General features: G+C 43.1%; 1 protein-coding gene across 2 annotated transcripts in view; it reads right to left on the bottom strand.

Moving 5' to 3' along the window:
- The window catches only part of wwp1 (WW domain containing E3 ubiquitin protein ligase 1), a 61,515-nt gene that overhangs the window by 12,170 nt on the left and 23,456 nt on the right, over positions 1-25,889 (bottom strand). The window contains exons 7-19 of one of the 2 annotated variants that reach the window (XM_084048004.1): positions 25,402-25,477; positions 18,161-18,345; positions 16,304-16,772; positions 14,133-14,228; positions 13,365-13,539; positions 10,853-10,907; positions 9,292-9,376; positions 8,837-8,965; positions 3,094-3,166; positions 2,824-2,895; positions 1,929-2,017; positions 1,602-1,761; positions 1,266-1,399 (exon numbers count right to left, since the gene is read on the bottom strand). In XM_084048004.1, the coding sequence (XP_083904130.1) occupies positions 1,266-1,399; positions 1,602-1,761; positions 1,929-2,017; positions 2,824-2,895; positions 3,094-3,166; positions 8,837-8,965; positions 9,292-9,376; positions 10,853-10,907; positions 13,365-13,539; positions 14,133-14,228; positions 16,304-16,772; positions 18,161-18,345; positions 25,402-25,477 (1,798 nt within the window). Of the gene's footprint in view, positions 1-1,265; positions 1,400-1,601; positions 1,762-1,928; positions 2,018-2,823; positions 2,896-3,093; positions 3,167-8,836; positions 8,966-9,291; positions 9,380-10,852; positions 10,908-13,364; positions 13,540-14,132; positions 14,229-16,303; positions 16,773-18,160; positions 18,346-25,401; positions 25,478-25,889 lie in introns of both variants that reach the window. The other variant, XM_084048003.1, reaches the window with a different exon arrangement.

The following is a 25,889-nucleotide window of genomic DNA, read 5'->3' on the forward strand; positions in this document are numbered from 1 at the left end:
CAAATTATAATAGACAAAGGGTTCATAGACGCTTATCGCAATCAAAGGTAAGGGAGTGTAGGGCCATCGAAGGGAGGTGAGCAGTCCAGAGGCCTGTGACGGGGAAGGTGTGGAGTCAGCGTGAGAACAGCAGGAAGCCTCGTCCTCTGAAGCCAACATCAAGATCTAATTGATAATGTTTTTATGATGTAACGCTGGGCTAGGGAAAGGATGCTTGAGTGCAGAAATATCGCCCTGTCTGGAGCATCATTACTCTGTGATTAGGGAGAGATTTTTGTATCCAGCGCGCTGTTATTTGAGTGGTATTGTATCTTTTATTTCTGTATATGACAATTCATTTCTGATTGTTTAATAGGCTCATCAATAATTGTAAACTTAGTTTAAGGATAATAAACCATTTTGATTCTTACAATTGTAATCACCTGTGTAGCAATTCTTTCAAGGGGTGACTCCTCACACTATGGAACCACTGAACCAGGTACCTTAACCTTATCTAGATTTACTTTTATGGAGTTAAGGTTCAGTAATAAATCTAACAGTTCCCAAGTTGCACACGACGGGCAAGTTAAAATCTCAAGGCACACGTATTCAGTGAAAATAGCCAAGCTCACAATGTGTCGCATCGTGACAAGTTGGTAACTTGTGTTCAGTACTGTACTACCATGACTGTGTGTAAGTTTGTATAACATTTATTTATCTGGAAGGAGATGAAAACCCGGCATGGTGCAGCAGCACATTATGTCATTTCCAATATTGTGTGTCATGTGCAGTAACTGCTTTACAGCAAAAATTATATTAATATCAGGTAAATATAGTTTCTATATGAGGGACTGAAATAAACAAAATTCTCAAAGGCAATAACATGGTTCGGGTCAGCTGTGGGATTGACATTCACCAGAAGTCAATAAACTGGAGGGTTACCCTGGGAATGTTCCTTGAATGTTTCAAGAAAATCTTTTTTTTAACCACATATATATACTTTGTTGACAGGAGCCCTGCAACGGTTTATACTAGGTCCCCTCCTTTTTCCTTCTACATCAAAACCTTGTTGCTGAAGATAACAGACAAACACACAGACAGGACTGATTATTACAATACCCTGCTGCCGGTAATGACCATTGAATTTTGATATCTGTAATGTCTTCATTCATAGATATCTAAACCAGGCCAAAGGAACGGAACTGCAGCATGAAAAACATCAACCTTAAACGTGCATTTAACAGCAGTGATTTAGCCGTGTCACTAGCAGTCAGCGGTCTCAATACCTGATCCAGATGAGTGAGTTGTAGAACTCTGGGTCAATGGACTCCAGGTCTTTGAGGATTAGCTTCTTATTGAGCATGCGTTTGTAGAAAGGCAGCGAAAAGCCCGTGTCGATGAACTTGCCGTGGAACAGCGCCTGCACACGGGAGAGAGTGATATAGAGAGAGAGCGAAAGAGACAGCAAGTAATGTTAGTCTGAGAGGAAAATAATAATAATTTACTGTACCATATTATATTCAAGTGATGGCTTAAGTGTGTGTGTGTGTGTGTGTGTGTGTGTGTGTGTGTGTGTGTGTGTGTGTGTGTGTGTGTGTGTGTGTGTGTGTGTGTGCACTCGCCATGGCGATGAAGCGTCCTATGAAACAGAAGTAGGAGAGGTGGTCAGGGTTGATGGTGGAGGCGGGGTTGATCTGCAGACAGTAGTTACTCTTGCCAGCGTACTCAAACAGACAGTACATGGGGTTCAACACCTCATGAGACAGCAAGAAGAACCACTCCCTAGAGAGAGACAGAGAGAGAGAGAGGGAGAAGTAGAGAGAGGGAAAGGGAAACAGTGTGAGAGAGCGAGAGAAAGACATGGAAAGGGGAGGGAAGGATAGGGGGATTCAGTGGTACATCAAGTACACATGTTTCATACTGTGTGTGCGCGTGCAAGTCTATGTTACCTGGCTAGTCCACCATAGTCGAGTCCCTCTTCCCCTCTGAAGATGACATAGAGCCTCCTCCTCAAGTCGTAAGGCTTCAGGGCCATAATCTGAACACATACACACACATAATTAGCATACATAGAAGATATGTACTGTACAGTGTGTGTGTGTGTGTGTGTGTGTGTGTGTGTGTGTGTGTGTGTGTGTGTGTGTGTGTGTGTGTGTGTGTGTGTGTGTGTGTGTGTGTGTGTGTGTGTCTCTGTGTCTCTGTGTGTGCACGCAAGGAGTCAAAATGTTTAGTGAGAGGAGGATAGTGGTTGAGAGGCAATTTACACCTGCCATTAAAATACATCTTGGGTGATCATAATATATAGCAATATGATTGCACTTCACATAAAAATCCAGGTGTAAACGCACCTGAGAAACATTGTGGACAGATTGAAATACGATTACTGAAACCAACATGGGCAGGAACTTAAACTGGCAACATACTGTGATGCAGGGGCATCATGTGTGGATGTTCTCATAACTATCAAATATACTTTAATGATGACCTTGCTGTTCTTATGTTTTCAAGTCTGGTGATACTACCAAACCACTTCTGCAAATCGCTCTTCAAACGGAGCCATATCCCGCCTGTGTTCTGTCAACTTGTCGTTACAATGACCTTAATCGTTTCCCTGCACAACCACACTAACATTTATTCAGTGCACAAGGCAGCAGATTTGTTGCCATTCACAAAAAAACGTTGAGATTTCAAAGGTGTACGCCTTTGCAATCCCCCCACCCTGCAAGGGTTCCAGCCTTAACACATTTTGATAACATGTATAAATATGTCAATAAAAAAATCCTATTCCAGATGCTATCTGGGCACATGTCACATACTGTAACATGTAAATGAACACTCTCTCACCTGCTGGAAGGAGTCTTCAAACAGTGTTTGTCTGGAGACGTTGATCTTCACATGGCTGGGGAGTGCATTGGACTGCAAAGACAGAAAGACAAAGAGCATGTGTCAGATGAGACATTTAACATGATTAGCTTGTAAACCTTGATGAGACAGAGGAGGTTTGTCTAAGATGCCAAGAGCAGAAAAGTCACAAGGACAGCGAAGTGGAGAGAGAGAGAGAGAGAGAGAGAGAGAGAGAGATGGGGAGAAAATTAGATAAAGACAGACAATTACCTGGCACAAGTATCGGAAATGGGCAAGCTTCCATCTGAAGCTGCGTTCGTAAGCAATTGAAGGGCCCTTGGTGCTGCAGGAGAGCGGAAGGAGTCAAAGGTTTAGACATCAATCTACTCTAAAATGGCTGATCAGTTTCCCCCGAAATCATATTTTATGCATTTAATAATCTAATCCGTCTATTCTAATATATCAGCGTTAGAAGCCAGTGCGCGTACACATAACACTAAAATCACAGTCCTTGTTGTCACTATATAAGACAGAGCTGACACTTTGCATTAAAAGGTGTCTGAGTAATCAGATGGTTATCTGATTGTGTCTGACCATATAAAGCAGGGGTGTCAAACTCATTTTGGTGTCCGGGCAAGATTGGTCAAATGGTGACTTGAGGTGGGCAGGAACCAGTTGCGGACGCACATGCGCGCTCACACGCATTCAGTTATACAGCATTGTTTTTCAATCTGTTGTCTTGTCTCAGAAAACAAACAATGTAATTTGTAACAATAATAATAATAAGGGTAATAATAATAATAATTATTATTATTATTATAATTATTATAAACCATTTTAAGTAGAATAATTAAATTTGAAGTTAAACAATACCTGGTAATGTGTGTGGGTGGTTAAATAATTACATTTATAGAACAGTGGTGTAAAGTAACTAATTACATTTACTCAAGTACTGTACCTAAGTACAGATTTGATGTAGTTTTACTTTACTAGAGTATTTCCAATTTCCAGAACTTTCTACTCCACTACATCTCAGTCACTGCTATCTACAGTATATCACTTTAAAAAATGTTTTATGAAGATTAGCTACTTTAATTATTTACATTTACAAAAATAGCAGATCTACAAGCTCATAGTGCCGCACTATGAGCTTGTATATCTGCTATTTTTGAATAGCCAAATAGATCTTAAAATGACACAGATGCTTTCCCAGATTGAATTTAAATACGCTCCGAGTTAAATTAATACTGAGGATTTCACTGGGCAAGCTCCTGAGAAATAAAAGAAGCAGCTTTGATAAATTTAAACTACCTATTACCATTATTATATTTTCAAAAATATCAAATTTACATGGTGTAGCCAGCATGAAAATTAATCTAAATCACTTGCTGCTCCCAGACACCTGACATCTCTTTGCTTGAACAAACTCAGTTTTCATAGCACTGAGAGAGAGAGAGAGAGAGAGAGAGACCGTGCTGACTCCTGTGTGAGGATCAAAGAGTAGCCTATCGCCATTACTACTCGACTAGTAGTTGAATAGACTCTTAACGAGCCAATCAGCCACAACATTCCACAGCTGGGGAGACAATGGCAGGGCCATCAGAGGTACTCAGCCAAGTAGCAGCGGGTGGGGGAGAGCTGCTTGGCCGCACAGCAAGTGAGTGCAAAATGCGACTCTGTCTGTTAGATCAGTGGTTCTCAACCTGTGGTACGCGTACCACCGGTGGTACTTGAGCCCCCCCCTGGTGGTACGCGGAAGAATGTTCCCAAAAATGAAAAAAGTGGGGGGGAAATGAAAAAAAAAAAAAAAATTATATATATGAAAATATAATAAAACTATCGAAATACTACTTTGAATGGAAATAACATTACCATAATATCACTCAAATTTAATTTAAAAAAGTTTTTGTTGAACACTTTGTCAGCGTGGGAACAGCGCATTTCCTGGCTGTTACTTTCAATGCGCCGGTACTGGTAGCCACGATCAAAAGTAAACAAACACGGTGAAGGGTGAACTGATAGCTGGCGCCTGGCGCGATTTTAAACAGAACAGATAACTACTGTAACAGTCACAATGATGCAGTCGTGGCTGAAAACGGGAACGTTGAAGAAGAGAAGAGAACAGGAGAATTTGAGCAGCGTGGATTTAGAGGAGGAGGATCTGCACGTGAACGAGGGGCAGGGCGAGCAGGAGCCGGTACCTGAACCGAGCACAGCGGGCCCCGCGAGCGGCAGCAATGAGGGCGGCCCCCGCTGCAGCAAAAGCAGCAAAGTCAGCAAACCCACGAGGAAATATGACCCGTGCTACATCAAATTTGGATTCACTTGGAGTGGGACAGAGGCAGACCCCATACCACAGTGTGTATTGTGTAGTAACACTCTTAGCAATGAGTGTATGAAGCCCGCGCATCTCAAACGGCATCTCCAAACCAAACACGCAGAGCACGTAAACAAACCACTTGAATTCTTTCAAAGAAAGCTAGTGTCACTGAATAAGGCCAAGTCCACTATACACTCAGCTGCTACACCTGTAGCTAAAGCACAAGAATGCTCATTTCGTGCAAGCCTCCGCATTGCTAAAGCAGGTAAACCACACACAATTGGTGAAGAATTGTGCCTGCCAATAGCGAAAGAGATGACACGCATAATGTGTGGGGAGAAGATGGCCAAAAGGTTAAATATGATTCCACTTTCCAACGACACGGTGTCGAGGAGAGTAGAGGCCATGGCAGATAATGTTAAAAACACACTGGTAGACCGCATAAAAAGTAGCCGCTACTATTCCATCCAGCTGGACGAGTCAACTGATGTCGCAGATTTGGCCAATTTGATGGTGTATGTTAGATATGAATATGATGGTGCAGCTCAGGAGGACTTTCTGTTCTGCAAACCACTAGAAACCAGAACTACAGCTGAGGACATATTCAATCTGCTTAACGCTTTTTTCCAAGATAATGGGCTTGACTGGAAAATGTGTTGTGGAGTGTGTACAGACGGCGCACGGGCTATGACAGGTCGCCACAAGGGAGTTGCAGCGCGGATACGTGAGGTGGCACCGGGGATGCAATGGACCCACTGCAGCATACATCGTCAGGCCCTGGCGGTGAAGAAGATGCCAGGAGAACTTAAGGCTGTTTTGGACACGGCTGTGAAAACTGTCAATTTCATTAAAGCCCGACCTATGCATTCTCGCCTATTTCATGTGCTCTGTGATGAAATGGGCAGCGAGCATGTTCAACTGTTGCTCCATACAGAAGTACGGTGGCTATCAAGAGGGAAGGTACTTACAAGGCTTTTCGAATTGCACAGAGAGGTACAAACATTCTTACAGGACAAAAGCTTCCCCTTATCTGGTGTTTTCGACGACTGTGTGTGGCTCAGTCAACTGGCATATTTGTCGGATATATTCTCTCGTTTTAACGACCTGAATTTGGGGCTACAGGGGCTCTCCGTCAATATCTTTGATGTGCAAGATAAAATTAATGCCATTGTGAAAAAGATGGAGCTGTTTGAAATCAAAGCCAAGGCAGGAGATGTTTCATCTTTCCCCACATTGGAGACCTTTCTGTCAGACAACGACCTGACCCTCGATAACGGAGTGAGGGACAGCATCGTTGCGCACATTGTCTCACTCAGGCAACAGTTCCGTGAATATTTTCCAGTGAAAGCTGAAGATAATAACTGGATGAGAACCCCGTTCAGCATTGAACCCTCTGAAATGCCCAAGAACTTCACTGCTGATGAGCAGGAGAGTTTATTAGAATTGTCTTGCGATGAAACACTGAAGTCTGCGTTCAGAAGACAATCACTGATAAACTTTTGGATACAACAACGCAGTGAATACCCCGCTCTTTCGGACAAGGCAGTACGCGTTCTCCTTCCCTTTGCGACGTCATATCTCTGCGAGAAAGGCTTCTCTTCACTCGCCTACATAAAAACGAAGTACAGAAATAGGCTGGATGCAGAGCCAAACCTCCGACTGAAGCTGACCTCCATTGACCCAGACTTCAAAGGACTGTGTGCGGAGAGACAAGCACAACCGTCTCATTAGGCTTCGGTAAGTTGTCAAACGTTGCTTTTTGTGATTGTTAAGTATATTTGGATGGATGGATGTATGGCGTGTTGTTTCAAGTGCAGTCGTTAATGTTATCTATTTCTCTCTCTCTCTCTGTGTGTGTGTGTGTGTGTGTGTGTGTGTGTTCAGAAGACAGTCGTTGTTGGACCCAACGCGCGTGTGTCTGCTTTCAGAAGACTGTTATTGTTGGACCCTTGTTGTTGGACCCAACACAGTGAATACCCTGCTTTTTCAGCACTTTCTCCGTTATACATTGTCACTAATATGCTGGCTACCTTTTCAAATTGTTTGTATTTAGCATGGCCTTCAAAAATGGCAACAGGTTGTTGTAAAAATAGTTAATGTTGAACTTCTCACTAGGTGTGTGTGTGTGTGTGTGTGTGTGTGTGTGTGTGTGTGTGTGTGTGTGTGTGTGGTTGGTTGGTTATTGTTTTCACTTGCTGTGTGTTTGCAGTACTACAGTTATTGTTTTCACACGCTGTGTGTTTGCAGTACTACAGTTATTGTTTTCACTGTGTGTGTGTGTGTGTGTGTGTGTGTGTGTGTGTGTGTGTGTGTGTGTGTGTGTGTGTGTGTGTGTGTGGTTATTGTTGAGAATGTGTGAAAATTTAATCTTTGTTCACAAAGTGTACAACTAAAGGTCTTTTTGCCTGTATGGCTCCTCATTGTAACAGTTAAAGTGCCCGTTTTGTACAGCATGATTGTGGCTGACTTCTGTGAAAAATAATAAATATTCTTATTAGGAATAAATTTGCCTCCTGTGTGAACTGTGCATAGCTCACTGAATAAGGGGTAGGGTGGTAGGCAGGAAGTCTGTGCTACTGTATTTTAACATTAGTTATAATGGTGGTCATATTGTCATTATCATTTTCATAACTTGTGCAAAATGAGTTAATAGCGTCACAATCATTTTTAACCACTTAGCTTTGGCTATTCAAAAATAGCAGGCACGGCACCGCGCTATGAGCTTGTAGATCTGCTATTTTTGGAAAAACCTTGAAAAAGTGTTGCATATCTTTGAATATTTATATTTTTTTAAAGCGAAAATGAACTGATATCTTTGCTTCTGGGGGTCCCTGGCACAAAACATTTTCAAATGGGGGTCCACGGCCGAATGTTTATCAATTTAGGGGTCCATGGCATGATAAAGGTTGAAAACCACTGCCCTAAATCCATCCTAAACCCGCCCAAAAAGCATCAATAACCGCTAATAACCGCAAAAAAAATCGCGCGCGCTGCGCGCGCGCAAAATATCGCGCGCGTACACGTTTGGCGGTAATGGTACCTGGAATGACAGATAAAATCTGAGGTGGTACTTGCTGTAAAAAGGTTGAGAACCACTGTGTTAGATGAAGTATCAATTTACTATTTTTAAAAGTATTTCCTGGGCCGCCAGGGACCTTTCCGTGGGCCGCAAAACGCCCGCGGGCCGCGAGTTTGACACCGCTGATATAAAGTGTAAACTCGCCGAAGACACATTATACAGACTGAAATCAGATTGCTTGTTGAGGCACCTTTGGCGGTGATTTGAGCAATTTACTTTTTAATACTATATACGTTCAGTCTATTCGTATATACTTGTATGTCCAACATTGTTATATGAACATTTTCTAATAGAAATGGATTCTTATTTGATTTATAATTTTCTTTTACCCCCTTTTCTCCCTGATTTAGTCATTAGATAGAACTTGCACGAAAACTAATTTCACCCACTTTTTTACGTCTGCAAACCTGTGATGTGACAATAAAGCAGATTCTGACAAAGCAGGATGCACCACGGTGGATTCGAACCCACAACCTCCGTGGTGGTGGGCAGGCACTTTACCACCACGCCACCCGAGCGGCCCTTATTGGAATTTTGATTAAAATTCTGATGTGGAAAATGTGATTACAAATGCACAGGAACATGGGTCATATTATTAAGGTGTTTGGTCTTACACAGAGGATTTTCCCGTGCGTGGGTCGTTGAAGGTGGTAGTTCGCGTGTTGTGATCCACAAAGTAGCGGACTCCTTCCCTCGTGTACCGAATCTCCCAACCCTCCGGAAGAGGGTCCTCATTCTGTAGCCTGTACAAGCACACACACACACACACACACACACACACACACACACACACACACACACACACACACACACACACACACACACACACACACACACACACACACACACACACACACACACACACACACACACACACACACACACACACACACACACACAACCCAAAAGATCGAAGCCAAAACATACAATATTTAGTGAACAAGTCTGCCATTAAGCTGGCCACAGTCTGTTCAGGATAGGTTGTAATGTATTGACAAGTCAGTGGCTAAATGGGCATTGACAGAGAGACCAGATTCTGGTTCTGATGCTGCAGTACAGCCACACTCACCCTTGCGTTCGAGGGTCTTCCCACTGTGTGGTCTTAGTGTTGTGGTTGACAAAGTACACTCTGTCATTGGAGTCCACACGCCTCTCTGCTTGTGGACACGTATGTGCACACACACAAACACAAACAAAAAGACAAATTAGGACCTTAAAACGTAAGGCCCTATTTATTTTGTCATAAAATGAATAGCAAAAACAGTTACCTAAATATTTTTGGACAAAATGTATATGATGACATGCACAAAATAGGGATGCCAGGAAAAGTGGTTAACAAATGCCTAACATCTGGTAGGCAGTGTATCACATTGATATCTCTAATCTCTGTCACAAACACAGAAGAAGAGGAAGTTAAACAGGGCATGCAATGGTCAGGATTTTTTACCAAAGCTGCAGAAAAATATGGATTTGAACAAGTGTGCTAACTTTTACAAAAGATTATACATACATACATTAGACTGAACAGGCTCTAGTTTGAGGGCAATCTCGAAACCCATTGACTATCATCTAATGACGATTTAGCCTGTGAAGGCAAGGGACAATTCTCCACACAGACTGTTCACCTGGATGCTAACCTTGTGTCACCAAAGCCTGCTTGGTGATTGGTCAATACTACAAATTGACTACAACGGGAACCAGAACACTTCCGACACCAAAAATATTGTCCCTTACCTACAGATTCTGTGTTCATATGCAGATTATCTGTTTATAGAGATTAGTTTGAGGGTGGTAACGTTTATCAGCAGCAACTGATGAGGTTGCTGCTGAAAAGATGGACAAGACAAGATGGAGACAACACATTTTATGTCTCCATCTTATTAAATCGGTCTATGCGTACTAATCAGGTACATGGTTCTTCAAATAAAGGGGAATAGGGGCATAATATTTGTTTACCACTTAGATATGGATCTCAATATTCAAACTTGCACATCGTCAACAGAAAATTGCTGACACACCCAAATCTAGAATACAACCCATATCCAATCCGTCTGCATAGTCTCGCATAGCCCTACAATCAGATATCTCTGCCTACCGATACGTCTGGTGACATCTAAATTCAATGTAAGGCCTTGAACTTGTTGGAAACAATTCTGAGATTTTAAAAACTACATTTCAGAATCATTGCAAAGACTTTAGGATGGCCCTTTATATTGGCACAGAATCAGGATTGGTTTCCAAAGCATTAGGCGTAGTTTTTTTTTTTACTGCTCTAACCTCGTATCGGTAGCTGGAGATCTCAGATCGTATGGCTCCATGAGAATCGGTTATTAGAGAATTAGTGTCTGCATGGAACTCTGAGAGACCACTAAGCTGGACAATTATCAGTGGAGTGCACCAGTTTACTGGCCTCACACTAAAGCATCATGTCACTTTAGATTTTAGCGTTGGCTATTCAAAAATAGCAGACATACAAGCTCACAGCGTGTCACTCACTTTTTGCCACGCTGCGAGTTTGTGCATCTGCTGTTTTTGAAGATTTTTGAAAAATCTTGAAAGTATGAGAACTACCGATTTAGAAGGCATTTGTAGAATCGGCCTCAGGTCTTAAATTAAGGAGCTGAACTCACCCCAACCAGGAGGCAGTGGGCCCAGAGGGTCGTTCTTAGCAGACATCATGGAGGCCTGGAAATAAAGCCATGCATCCATTCAGACCCACCAGGAAAACACACCAATCAGGTTAGAAATATGCCAGATAACAATGTGCTGTAAAGCAGTTACTGTACATGACACACAATATTGAAAAGTTAAAAAATATAAAAAGAATTAGAAAAGGGCGCACACAGATGGGCGGACAGGGTCAAAACATAGTCTCCGGCCGTCCAGCCTGGCGGAGAGTGGAGAAAATAACTATGATTTATTCTCTATTAACCACTTAAAGTATTGCACTTCAAATAGCAAAAATACTGTACAACGTTTTGCATTCTGAGCTTGTAAGATAAATGTTCTTCTATTTTTGCAGAATGTCCACCCATTTTTGCTGAATATTATGACATGCAGCCCAGAATGGGGACACCAGGGTTCATCTGGTTAAGGAATTTCCATTTGGTAGATAATTAACCAAATAATTTGCTTATTAACTTATTTGCTAACGTATGTTGCTGATGACACGGAGAGCAGCCTGTCTAGGTGATTTACCAAACACAGTCCAAATCATTTCCTGTTTAGAGTTGAAAGCTAGTCAGGGTAATCTCTCAAGACAGATTCAGCAGCCGATGGGTTCCCAGATTGGGGTCAGGGTAGATGAATGGGAAGGGTGGTGGTTTGTGGCCTCTCAGACCACCAGATCAATGGCTGCCCTGACAAGGAGTAGGTTGTAAACACTGGGTCACCCAGGGGTGTTAAACAACTGCACCAGGAGAATGAAAGTAGAGAACGAGCGGGTCTGGGTTTACATTTACATAGCGTGTGACCCGTGTGAAAACCACATGCCTATAATTATTAAGATTAAGATTGACATGAGCCAATAACCCCAGCCAATAAAAGACAAAAGCACAATCCCAGCACAGTTTAACGCCTTTAGATTATCTACATGTGACATTTTGAGAGCTCAACTTACAACAGGAATGTAGGCCATGGCATAAAAACAAAAGGTATTGAGCAGTTACAGATGGAGTCAGCCACATCTTCTACACAAATGCAAATAATTCATACAATATTCGCCAGGAAAGAATCAAAGCAATATCTACATCATCAGACCTGCTGTGACTGAATTATCTTCAAAGACAAATTCAAGAGCTGTTGAGCCTTAGCTCTGATTTGGGGGGGGGGTGCTCGGAGCTGAAATGACCTGTGTGCACATTATGTGATGTGAAGAGCGATAAAGGCTGCAGCTGCAGTCCGGTGGGGAAACCGGGTACTCCAATGACACACACGGTTCACATTGTGTAAAATGGTCAGATTGTAGCCCTGCTGGTGACGTTTTGGAGAGGTTAGCCAACAATCTTTTTATTTGGAAAAGATGTAGAGCAGATTGCTGTGGGTGATTGCTAACCTACATGGTACATAGTGAATATAAAGTGTCTTTGGAAGTCAGACAATTTACCTAGATAGTCTGGGAGTGTACTGTAGGAAATGTTGCATTTTATAGACAAAATTACTGTAGCATACTGTTGCTCCTCAGCCTGAAGTCGCCCTTTACTGTCCTACTGGCATTTGTTAGCTAAGCTCTGAGACAAATTTGGGATGCAAGAGAAGTGCGAAATAATTTGAAACCCGTTTGAAATCCCTCTGGTTTCACTGAAACAGATAGTAGTAAGTATGTTGTTTTTCACACTAGCCACAAAATGACTACAATCTCCATCAGCGATTGCGGAAATGACCGCTGATTTCTCATTCACCCGTGGATTTCTCGGATGTCAACGTGCGAGCATGTGCTGTATTGTGTGTGTGTGGATAAAGTTTCGGAGAAGGCGGGTTCTAAAGGCTGGCTTTTCACAGCGAATTCAGTACGAGTCTCGAGTCATAACACCGGCAGTTTTGATTGAAAGCAACGGGCATAATTGAGAGATTTCTGTGTGTGTGTGTGTTCTAAAACCTTTTTTATAACAGTATGTTTTTGTTGCACTTACAATGCCGGAACTTATGTTGATTATTTTATAACCAGTAACATTGACTCAATTACTAGGTTCCACAGTGTTTTACAGTGTTTTAGAATGGTATTACAATTAATTGTATTTATTTCATAAAGGATTTTACTTGATTATAAAAACAAAATCTATTTTTGCTTTATTAATGGTGATTTTAGGTAGTTTTTTTATTGTCCACGGAATATTAACTGTCAAGCCGCGGATTCCGGAATCAAGGATTGTTCTCCGCGGAATCAAGATTCGTTCTCCACAGAATCCTGGGGGGACTAATGGATGCCTTTTCTATCTTCAAAATCTAAACAAAACACACAAACAAAAAGGTAGAGGGTTGATGTCATGCGTTATTCCTCGATTTGTCTTGGCCGACCTGCTGCCACAGCCAAAAAAGGGCCAACCACATAACAGCAATTTAACTGGCAGGTTTGATTCCTGCCTCATAACCTCTAAAAAGGGGTGAAGATGAGAGGGGTGAGAGCAGTCCTTTCCCACTTACAGAGTAGAGGCATCTCTGGTTGAACTGGTGCATTGCTCCCTGCAGCTGATTACGCTGGCTCTGCCACGCCTCAAAGTTGCGGACCGACTCCATGGTGGGCCTCTGCCATGTTGTGGTCCGGGTATTGTGATCCACATAGTAGATCCTGCCCCGGTCATCAACACGCCGCTCCCATCTGGACAGAGTAGAGAGAGACGGAAGGATTGGGAAAGAGAGTGTGCATCAGGTATGTTGATCAAAACCAGCTCAATGACACAGAACATTCCGTTTTAGCAGATAGATGGAGAAGGCAAGGAAAGATGCAGGAAATACACCCATACAACACAACACACTATGACAAGTGTTTTCCCCATGTCACAGACATTGGGTTTAATGAGCATTTTTCCCAGAAATGTTCAAAGAAATTGCAGAAATGCAAGTCAAAATGAGCTCAAAATGTGCCACGTGAGTTGTTTAAATGGGACTTATGTGGTTAATTCATAATGTATTTTTGTAAGTTTGGGTGCCGTGAAGACCAAATTTCTCTTTTGGGCCTCGAGCTGAAAAGGTTTGGAAACTCCTAGACTATGACCTACTACATATATTTCAAAATAAAAACAATGGTGAAATTGGACACTCTTATATCAGAGTGGCAATCTTGCTCATTTCTGTACAGAAAGAGCTTGTATATTGATACCTCTGACCCTAGTTTATGGTGAGATGGTGTTTTGGTGGGCTAACCAAATAAAATTGTGGACACCCTGACTTTTGTTAGTGTGTGAAACTGACCCTGGAGGCAGTGGCTGTGGTCTCTCCCACGTGGTCGTCCTGGTGTTGTGGTCTACGTAGTACGTTCTCCCATGGGGGTCTTTCCTCTGTTCCCACCTGAAAGACACGTCAAAGTTCCACACGCTAAACTCACAGGTTGTTGTGGCATTGGAAATGAACAGAGACCAATCAAATACTGGTACCCGACTGTGGCTGATTAGTTTGTCTTTGTACTAGTGAAGCAGAGACAACCCAAAACTCAGTTAACAAACCTAATATTTAACTGCTGACAACGTGCATGGGCATAGGACTCACATTTAGGGCGAAGACATACTTTTAAGATTTAAGGTTTAAGTGATTAAAGGTAGGGTAAGTGATTTTCTATAAATGTTAAATAGCTCTATATTCTGATAGTAATCATTGCTATAGAGTGTAACAGGAGTCTCCATGTCTCTACTCTCTCCAGCTCTTTATTAAACAGGAAATGCATTTTGAGGTCGGGATACCAATTATATCAAATCAGGATAGGGAACTCAGACAGGATACAGATTAAACAAGTGAAATTGGAAGTGATGACTCAAAGAAACGTGCAGACAAAATTGGAACTGAAACACAAAAAATAAAATACGCTGATAAATGGGTACTCTCTACTAATTGGCTGAAATGTTGTTTATTAAACATCTGGAGAGATGGGTAGACAGACTCCTGTTACTGAACAAACGACGAATGATTACTATCAGAATATAGTGCTATAACCTTCTAACAGAAAAAGTTTTGTTTTAACCAAAACGTATCACTTAATTACCCTACCTTTAACTCATTGAGTGCCCAAATTATTATTATCTATTTATGGCCATTACGATTTTTATTTTTTTATTTTTTCAAAGTAAAAAAAAAGTGCTTAGGAAGCGAGATATAGCCTTTTTCAGTTATAAGTTAAACAAGGAGTGGATGGAGCTGCAAATCTTCAGATAATGATATCTTGGGTTCTTTTTTTTGTTTTTTCCTATTTTTTTCAAAAACACATGAAACACCTTAATGGCACGTTGCACCATAAACATGTGAAACACGTTAATGGCATTCAATGAGTTAAGAGTAAAAATGGACCAGCAAGGATCATTGCTCACCAAACATTTTTTTTCAGGGTTATCTAACACTCATGATTTTGCCTACTTTTAACATTTGAAATTAAAATTGACAGAGTGCCATTGCCTTTTTACCAACTCTGATCTGGGGTCAGCTCTATGGATAGTGGTCCTGTCAACATTGTAGCACGTCTAGACAATAAATTAGCTCTCTCTTCCTTTACTTCCATCTTTATCTCCAAGTTCATCCCTATGTCCTTTTGTCATGCCTACCTCTTCTTTGCGTTTTACATGCACAAAAATACCACTATTACTGGGAATAATCAGGTTATGTTAATAATCCTAATTAAGCATGTTGTTAATGTATCTGAGACATACAGTACTAACATCACTAGTGTTAAGTGCCACCGAAATGAAGCACCATCTGCATTGTGATTCTTGTCCAGCAGATACCGGTGGGACAGGAACCACTGCCATGTTGGTTTTGGGTTTCAGTACCCGACCCTAAAGTCAATAGTCTGGCCCGGAGGCTAATAACCTAGTTAACAAGCCTAGGTTCGATGCATCAGTGCAGTGGTTTTCACAGTGGGGTCCAGGGACCCTTAGGGTTCCTTGGAAGGGTTCCAAATAGGTCTGTAACTCTGAGATTGTACAAATGGAACCAAATGGACCCGCAACATTTGTACAATCTCAAGAGTTAACCCATTAAGACCTGGAACGCATCTGTGTCGTTTTAGATTTCTTTGGCTATTCAAAAATAGCAGATATACAAGCTCGTAGTGCGGCACTCGGTGCCGCAAATCTTTGAATATATATTTTTAAAGCGAACATTTGTAACTCAAATCCTTGCTTCTGGGGGTCCCTGGAAGGAAATATTTTCAGATGGGGGTCCACGGCCAGACAGTTTGAGAACCACTGATATAGCAACATGCGTTTTTTTCAAAAAAAATGTCAACTGACAATTTGTAGAATCGGCCTCAGGTCTTAATGGCTCAAGGGGGTCTTCGAAATGAATACGTTTGAGAACCACTGCATTAGCGTGCATATACAGTACATACTCTCACTACTTTTGTCACCTGCCCCCCCCCCATCCCAGTGGTGTTTTACCCTGGTGGCAGGGGGTCTGGGGCTCCAGCGTTGGGATTCTCTTGCCTGGGCTTTGCCCCGTCCGTAGCTGCCGTTCCATCTGCGCCTCCATCACCGTCACCTCCTCCTCCTGAGGCCGGCGCCGTCTCGCCAGAGGCTACTACGGAAGAGGAGGCCGAGACCGGTGCCTGTGCTGTGGCGTTGGAGGCGGAGGGGTCGGTAGCAGCAGCAGCAGGAGCAGCACCATCATCACCATCATTAGCAGCAGAGGACGAAGTGGCAGGAGCTGGTGTGGAGGAGCTGGTGGTGGTGGTGGTGCTGCTGGAGGAGGCTGGAGGGACGGGGGTTGTGCTATCTGGGTCTGACAGGGCGGTGTCGTGGCTGCAGTCCATCGGGATGTCTGCAGGGGGCAGCGCCTCGTGTGCTGTTGTGGTGGAGGAGGTGGTGGCGGCGGCATCCGGAGCGACGTTGTTACACGACTCTCCGTTGACTGCGGGAGAGAGTACAGAGGGGAGAGAGACAAAGGGGGTCAACTGCATGTTTAATATTACAAATATTATATTTGACATTATTTTGATGGTACTTTTCATAATGGTTAATTGTAGTATTGAAATGTTTTATCTATCAGAACGTTTTTGTGATCATTTGTATTTATTTAATTGCTTATAAGTTAAATGTTCTCAACCAGAAACTTTAATAAAATCAAGGTTTTTCAAATTGATATTGCAATTATTACATTTTTTAGACACTTCCAATCGGACTGGCCCCAAGAATCTGTCACCGGGCTGTAGCTACAACAGCGCAGACTAACGGAGGACTGCCATTCCAAAGTGAGCAGACAGCTTACTGCAGTACAATGATGCATCCCCTGAGTTAGTGCTTTGGGAGGAGAATATTAATTCCTCTGTACGTCAGCCCTGACTTGGCTGTGTGTGCTATGAGTGCCCTGCTTGCCCTGTCCAGCATACTGCACTCTCTTTTTAAAAATGTTTTGCTGACAGCAGCACAATCCAGTGTTCTTTTAATGAAAACGAATGTGCTGTTCCTGAACCAAGTCGGCCGTGACTGTCCCTGATGGCAGCAGTGAAGTGCAGGCCACTCTACAGAGTGAGCGCCCATTGGGAGGACACACGTTTTTATCTCGGCACTCTGCCGAGATAATGTAATAATGGCCACATTATTACAGCTCTGATGTGGGCCTGTAAGATCAAGACATACATTCTGTAGACGTATTCTGTGTTGGTTTCTCCAGTCCCTCCCTCCCTATAGCAGGGATGTACTGTGGATTTTTTAGCTAGTGGAGTGCTGCGTCACACACACGTGCTCACGCATACACGCGCAACTGAGCGATCGCCGATTGAAATAACCTGTTTAATATGTAGGCCTGTTTATTAACCCACTGTATACTGATACTGTATATCACATTTTATTTGTTGATACTTTAGCATTGTCATATGCATTTGCGTCACCTCTGCACTTGAATTCGTTCATGAATCCATCAGCCACTGTTATCCAACTATTTTGACTGCTTCAGACAGAACATCTGACACCTACAGTACTTAGCAGGTCACACAATGGACCAATGATATGCATCCAGCCATGTTGGTCATTTGTGTTAATTCACGCTGTTGACACTCAGCGTCGACAACTTTTGTAAGCGAGGTGCGAAAACTGCCAATGGTGGTTTTTGATCCGATACGCGAGGTAGACACACGCGGGTACATCGGCTATTATTTTCAAATAGCCGATGTAAACACAGGGTTAAAGTGTTTAAACCAATTTGATGTTACGTATATATTAACTCATTTAGCTGGGCACCTCCCTAGGTCCCCGGACGGACTCCACTTTGAGAAGCAATGCCTAAAAATTCAGTCCTACCAGTTGTGGCACTGTCCAGGGATTGGTAGGCTGGTGCGTAGGTGGGCGCGGTGTCTCCGTTGACGACGGGGCCAGGGGCGAGGCTAGAGGAGTCCGAAGGCGCCTGGCTGTCCACGCCATTGGAGGGCGAACAGGAGTCGGACACCGGGCCGTGATCAGACGCCAAGTCTGTACCGTTAACTGTGCTGCAGGGAGGACACAAACACACGTTTGTATTACTTTACTTGGGAGGACATCAACATTTTAGGACAGTAATATTATGAATGCCATTTTTTACACATTTCTGCCATTTCTTTACCCTAACACCGAAAATTGCCAATCTACAAGCTCACAATACATTGCTGTGAGTTTGTAGAACATGCAGAACTCTAACCCCTGAAATGTAACTATAAATGCCTAATCTTAAAATCTTGTCCCCAGTGTCCAAAGATGAGATTTTGATATATTACCTTTTAAATTATTCTCTGCAACAACCAGCCTGAACAAGTACGTATATATTCAAAGATTTGCACAAAGTTTCACGATAAAAAAACTAACAAAAAGCAGATCTACAAGCTCGTGCCACGCTATGAGCGTGTTTATCTGCTATTCTTTTTAATAGCCCAAAGTATAAAATAATGGTTATAGCTAAAAATCTAAAATGACACAGTATGCGTTCCCGGATTGAATGGGTTAAGTTTGCCAACGACACCACAGTGATAGGCCTGTTCGCCAACGACGATAACACAACACAGCCTTCAGGAGAGAGGTCGACAACCTGACACAAGGAGGAGCTGATCATCATGGACAGCAAGAAGAGAGGAGAGCGGCTGGACCACATCTCCATCAACGGGTACGCTGTGGAGTGAGTCACATCATCGTAACCGAGCTGGACCTCTCCTGGGATGAGCATGTACTGGCCACGTGGGGAAAAAGGCTTTCATCTAAGGCGGCTGAAGAAGTTCAGCATGGGGCCCAGGATACTACGGACCTTCTACAGCAGTGGTTCTCAAACTTTTTCATGTCAAGGACCCCCAAATTGATATGTATGTGGCTGCGGACCCCCCATCTGAAAATGTGTTGTGCCAGGGACCCCCAGAAGCAAAGATTTGTGTTAAAAATGTTCGCCTTTTAAAAAAAAAGAGATTGAAAGATTTGCACGTATTTTCAAGATTTTTCAAAAATAGCAGATCTACAAGCAGATATATAAAATATGGATAAAGGGGTTAAAATTATTGTGCCGCTTTATTAACCGATTTAGCTGGGGATCCCCTGGTACCCCCCCCCCCCCCCCCCAAGAACCCCTGGGGGTCCACACTTTGAGAACCAATGTTCTACAGAGGCTGTTTTAACATTGAGTACATACAACATGTAACATCATTGTTACATAGGCTTGTTACATCTGTATGCAAATCTTTTGATTATTTAACCCGTTTCTATCCTGCGTTTCCCCCCACACCCCCTAATCTCTCCAGCTCTCACTCTACCTCTATCCTCTCTCTTCTCACGGAAACAACAAAATGATGAAGCGCGCACAATTTTTTTTTGTTTACGCACCACCTTTACACCTGTAAAACTGTGAACAATAAAGCTGATTCTAATTCCGTTTCTGGGCTGGGAATGACACGGTTTCACATCGACATGCACTATTGCAGCGTAAAGCTGTGTCAGCTGTTCCCTCTTTAGATTTGGCAAATGAGCGTTGCATGCATTTAACTTGCAACTGCTCATTTTTTTATTTGTTTATTTATCAGGGACACCGCTAAAACTAAACATTTATTTTTAACAGGTTAAAATAAAATGAAACAGATGTAGTGCATATAGGGCAGTGGTAGGCAACAGGCGGCCCGTGGGCCAGAACTGGCCCGCCAGCGTTAATATCTGGCCCCGACAAGTAATTTTGTAAATAATTTACAATAGCTGACTGACAGTCCAGGTAGGATATGGACAGCAATAGCTTTGAATTGATGAAATCAGGTATGATGAACAAATAGTTATATTCCCGTTCTTTGAATGTTATGTTTTACTGTCAACTTTCCTCTTGAGACTTTTGGATGAAAATCTCCTCTCACGTTTAAAAAACACACCAAAGCTGTGTTTCACATGCCTTAAATGATACATTGTTTCTCTCCATTCTAAGAGACCTTGAACCATGAAAGAGCTCTTGTTCGAAAAGGAGTACTGTCTGTCTCCAGATAAAATGTTCACTAAATATCCTCTAAGTGAAACATTCAAGGATGACGCCTGCACAAAAAGGATTAGATAAGCATTTCTGTGTGCACCTGTAACATTTGATTCCACATGCTTTTTCTGTTATATCACATCTTTATGTAGTAACTTTTATAACAATACAGTCATTATTATTGTATATGTTTGTTTGTTGCAAGTTCCACGTCCTAAATTAGCCATTGATTGTGTTCTGGCCCACCATCTAATGTCTTTGAAAAGGTTTGGCCCGAGGCCAAACTTACTTGCCGACCACTGATATAGGGTTTCTAGCCAAGGCTAATTTACTCTCTTTAAAAAAAGAAGAAATCATAAAAAAAACATTACTCTAGTTACGATAAGCGCAAAAAGTAATAACATTCTTTATATGATCATCGATCACATCAGATTTACATATGTTGTGCATGCGTGTAGAACCCATACGCCGGACGTGCAAGTTGTGCCCGACTGGCTAGCTCCACTCCCATAGCCTTGCCTATCCCATAGCCTGGAGGTACTATTCACAAAAACTAAGTAGTTGTCGTTGACCGATTCGAAAAATATTCATAAAGTAAGGTCCTTGGACTGCTGTCAGTGTGCTCAATAAATATGACACCGATCCGTTTAGTTTGCAAGATTAGATGCAAGAGAGAGATGCAAGCTCCAGACAAACACACCCAGGAGCGATCACAATATCTCTGCCTGCCATAATCATAACAATTGCATTATTTTGCAGCATAACAAAGCAGGCCAAAAAGTCCACAAATACTGGAAATATTGGATTGTGTAACTTCACATGCAATAAACAACAAAGAAGTCTGCTTCAGAGTCTAGACACATTATGCAGTCTACTGCCACCAAACAATGTGTGAATGGCAAGGAACTTCCTATTGCAGAAATCAAACATAGCTTGTGCATAAACCTTGTGTGACACGCTGACAGCTGGGGTAATAGAGAGAGCAAAGTGCAAACAAGACCACCCCCGCCCCCCACCACACACCCACTTACCCCAATGCAGAGTACTTAGCCAAACCCCCCCTCTCCCCTGAGAGGCCTTCCCAGACCGCGTCTCCTCCATTACAAAGAGCCAGTGACAAATTAGCGTCTGAGGGCTCGGCTAAAAGGGCCCGCTGTCATGTCTAATGCTGTGACAACAGGGTCTGACTGGTTGGAGGCTGGGGCTGTATGTCTGCTCGCCCACAGGCAGAGAGAGAGAGCGCTAGAAACGCAGATGGACAAACACAGAGACGGAGGATGTTTGTGGGTGCGGGCTAGTAATCGTATATCTGCATAGAGTGGATCACTACTCCATAATTATAACCGTTTTACAGCCAGATGTCCAAACAAACACAGAACAGATTTCACAACGATGTTCATCGTGGCAACACTCAGGTTACCTACAGTAGAATGTCTAATCCAGCGGGACATGTGCAGCGCCATGTTGCGTCGCTTCCCGTTTTATTACCTAGAAAACCTCTAAACCTCTTCCTGTTTACGCGTACAGCCCGCAAGCTGCTTTGCAGGAGTGCAGCAGCAGTAGTAGCACCTAATCCCAAGTAGCTGAAAAAAATATGTGCAACCTATTTGCCACTGTGTGTGTGTGTGTGTGTGTGTGTGTGTGTGTGTGTGTGTGTGTGTGTGCACGCAGCCTACTGCATGACAAGATAAAAGTCATTGCGTTGTGGTGCTGAGACGATTATGTCGATGGAATGCGCTGTGTGTGTGTGTGTGTGTGTGTGTGTGTGTGTGTGTGTGTGTGTGTGTGTGTGTGTGTGTGTGTGTGTGTGTGTGTGTGTGTGTGTGTGTGTGTTAGTGTCTCTGTATGTTTATGTGCATGCATGCATTTGCAGTGAGGGTAGAATTGGGTTGGCATGATGACGTCAAGGGTCCCACTGAAGGAGATCCATTGTTTCCCAGCCAGCAGTGTGCAGTCACTGCTACTGTCCAGGCACAACCCAAGGCCCCTGCTGGCTCCAGGGACAGAACTCTGCCATGCGACTCAAGTCGGGCCCCGTCTGAGCAAGACGGGACAGTAGGGCTTCCCCTAAAAGTCGACAATTCAGTCGGAGAAAGCTCAGTCGACTGACGTTCTCTCAGTTGAAATGTCAAACCTGAGTAATGTTAGCCTAAGATTTTAAAATATAAAGTCATACTGTGTGACTATCATTTTAATAGTCTTTTTTTGTGACTTGAAGCATTCATTTTAGTAGTCTTTTTTGCATCTTGTAGCTCTGTTGCCAGTACAGCATACGGAAGTACAGCTCAAAAAATTATCCTGCAGGGTTCTAGCACCCGAGCATATCTTCAACACAACGCAAAGTTGTCAGAAACTGTATTTTTGTTATCATTAAAAGGGATATTTCACTTTCAAAATGGATTTTAAAAACACCTTCTAAATCCTAACTGTTTTCTGAAAAACAGCTTCTGAAAAAAGCTTATAAATAGCTACATCTAAAATGACACAGATGATTTCCCGAATTGAATGGGTTAAGGTATTCCCCCTTGGAGGCATCCAACATTGATTTCGGACTTCACTGGCTAGCGTGTGACATCTGTCATCTATGAAGTCATCTATGGCGTATGATTCCAAATTTGGGCAAGGTTTCAGCCCCATGGAGTTCCATTATAAAATTAAAGTGAACTGGTAAACAGCCAAAGAAGCACACTGTGTGCGCAGCGGAAGGCAAGAACGCATACAGACACAGTCAGACACACAGTGGCTTCCAGTGAGTGACCGTTCAGTGTGTTTTAACAGGCTGTGCGACCCAGGGCTACTGGCTCAACAGGAAAGGGTCTCCCTCAGTTAGTGTTTGAGGATAAGCAGTAGGGAGGGAGGGAGGGAGGGAGAGAGGACGAAGTGACGGAAGGAATCATGGAGGAGGGGGAACTCTCAGAGACGACACAGTGAGACAGAGGAGAGGGAAAGCAAGAAATGTAGAAAGAAAGAGAAGGCGAGGACAGCGGAGGGGGCACGAGAGAGAAAAGCAGGGACATATAGACAGAATGAAAGAAAGAAAGCCAGAGAGAGAATCATTTGAGAAATTGAGCTTGTGGAAGAGTGGAAGGTAAAGTGAACAATGGTGCAGAGAGAGGAATAAAACTACACACGGATCAAAGACTGCAATGAGCTAGTGGGAAAAAACACCAGAGCATAACAGTGAGATAAGGCAATGAGAGAGTGTGTGTGTGTGTGTGTGTGTGTGTGTGTGTGTGTGTGTGTGTGTGTGTGTGTGTGTGTGTGTGTGTGTGTGAGAGAGAGAGAGAGATATGAGAAGGGCATACAACAAAGTCTAAGGTTGCCCTTGTGTGTCGTTTTGCAGTCCTCCTAAAAGGCAGCAGCAAGCAACTGCAATGCAGATGGCGGTGAGCCACTACCCCTCTTAAACCCCCCCCCCCCCCCAACCCAAACACACGCACACAAACACTCCCCTCTCCCAACCCCCTCCCGTCTGGTTGTGATCTACAGACGGCTACTGTCCATGATTTCCCCTATAAAAAGTGATGTTGGCCCCGTAGAAGGGGGCACCTTTTACACAATATGACAGATAGGATTGGCACCAGTGTGGCAACCACTGGAATTGAGAACGGGGCAGACAGCTGAGCGAGAGAGATTGAGAGAGAGAGAGACACACACACACAGACAGACAGACAGACAGACAGACAGACAGACAGACAGACAGACAGACAGACAGACAGACAGACAGACAGACAGACACACACGGGGGTTGGAATCAGGGTAAAAGACTGACAGAGGACAGAGACAGACAGATGAGAAAGACGAGATGGAAAACAAAGGCAACAATGGAAAGGGTGAGAAAATGCTGTAAACCAAGAATGAGAGAAAGAGATGGAGAGAGAGAGAGGAATGAGTCAAGGTAAAAAACATGACAAGGACAGAGAGCCAGACGAGAAAGATAGAAAAAGATGAATGGAGACTCAGGCAGCAACAAGGTAAGAAAATGCTGTAAACTGAGAATGAGAGAGAGGGGGGCATACAGAGAAAAAGGTCTCAACAGACAAATATAGTTTGGGGCAGGATACAGGATGCTGCAAGGGCACCAGTGTGTGTGTGTGTGTGTGTGTGTGTGTGTGTGTGTGTGTGTGTGTGTGTGTGTGTGTGTGTGTGTGTGTGTGTGTGTGTGTGTGTGTGTGCGCGCGTGCGTGTGTGTGCGTGCGCGCATATCCATGCATGCTGAGAGAGTAGAGAGAGCACTTTCAGTCAGAACCCCCCCAGCCATCCTCCTTCAATGTAACTCGGCGGGATCAATTGAGGTTTGTGATCGCATCTCGGCCAACAATCCATTAGCAGGGGTTTCTTCCGTCTATCGGTCAGCCCACTAAAGGGCACCATGAAAAAAAATACCAGACCTTTTCTGGCATAAAGGTTGATTGGTTTCCAATAACTTTCTATTTGCTCACAAAGATTCTTGTAAGTGTTGACATTAATGAAGACGGGTGATGAAGCTGGTGGCCAAGTGCCAAATGTGTTTGTGCAAGAATAGGCCTCCCTCTGTTTGTGGTTGAAAAAGTCAAGTTAAGATGTAGTTAGTCGCCTAAAGGGAGGCCACTCGTATTATTATTATCTGCAATCAAGATTTATCTTGTCTTGGGTTGACAGAGACATTTAAGTGCTCTAAAAGAATGAAACTGCAACTCATCACCGTTTCACCCACTTTTTATGTGATGAAATAGCACCGTTTAAATCAACAAGGCATTTTGAATTTCCCAACACAATGATGTCATACCGGAAACAATTTGTATAATATGGTGAATTCATAAAAATATATATTTTTAAGATTAAATCCTGGCAGGAATACTAAAAAAGCTAAAGATATAAATAATATAAATGACATATTATATAAATTAGAGGCTGAGAGGATCTTTAGATATTTATCTATCCTTCAGTTGTCTCTAAATAGTAACAAATCATGTAAAAAATGTCACCTTGTTCCATTTAAGTACGTTCTCCCAGCCAGGGAATAGTCCTGGTTAACCTCTTTCAACCTGGCTATTGTTGAAATGTGTGGAATAGGGCTTTAAGTGTTTAACTGTCTCACCTGTTGGCAGCCCTCGAGGAAGAGGAGGATGAGCCTTCTCCATCTTCATGCATGGCATCACCATTTTGCTGGACTTCTGTGGAGGAAAGAGATCCTGTAAGATCCCCACACACATCCTGAAATACAGGGAGCACTTCATAACATTTCATACGTTTCAAAATATACCAGTGACTAAAGAATGTATATAATCAAGACAGGGTTTAATAGCATGGCTCCTTTGCGGGTTAAGGTTAGCATTGGTGGATCTTGTGTGGAGTTTGCATGTTCTCCCCGTGTCTCCTAGGGTAGTTAATACCCTCACAAAAACATGTAGTAATCCTGGTCACTATACTGCCTCCCCCTGGTCAGCCGGGGCGCCTGATGGAGGAGAAGGGAACTGGTTGGAATAACGTGTTCCTTCCACGCGCTATGTCCAACCAGGGAAACTCCCCCCTGTCGGGTGATAAGAAGCGGCCTGCTTGCTCCTCATGCATTGAAGGAGGCATGAG

This window comes from Gymnoscopelus microlampas (assembly GCF_963454915.1).
Source record: "Gymnoscopelus microlampas genome assembly, chromosome: 22".
NCBI lineage: Eukaryota > Metazoa > Chordata > Actinopteri > Myctophiformes > Myctophidae > Gymnoscopelus > Gymnoscopelus microlampas.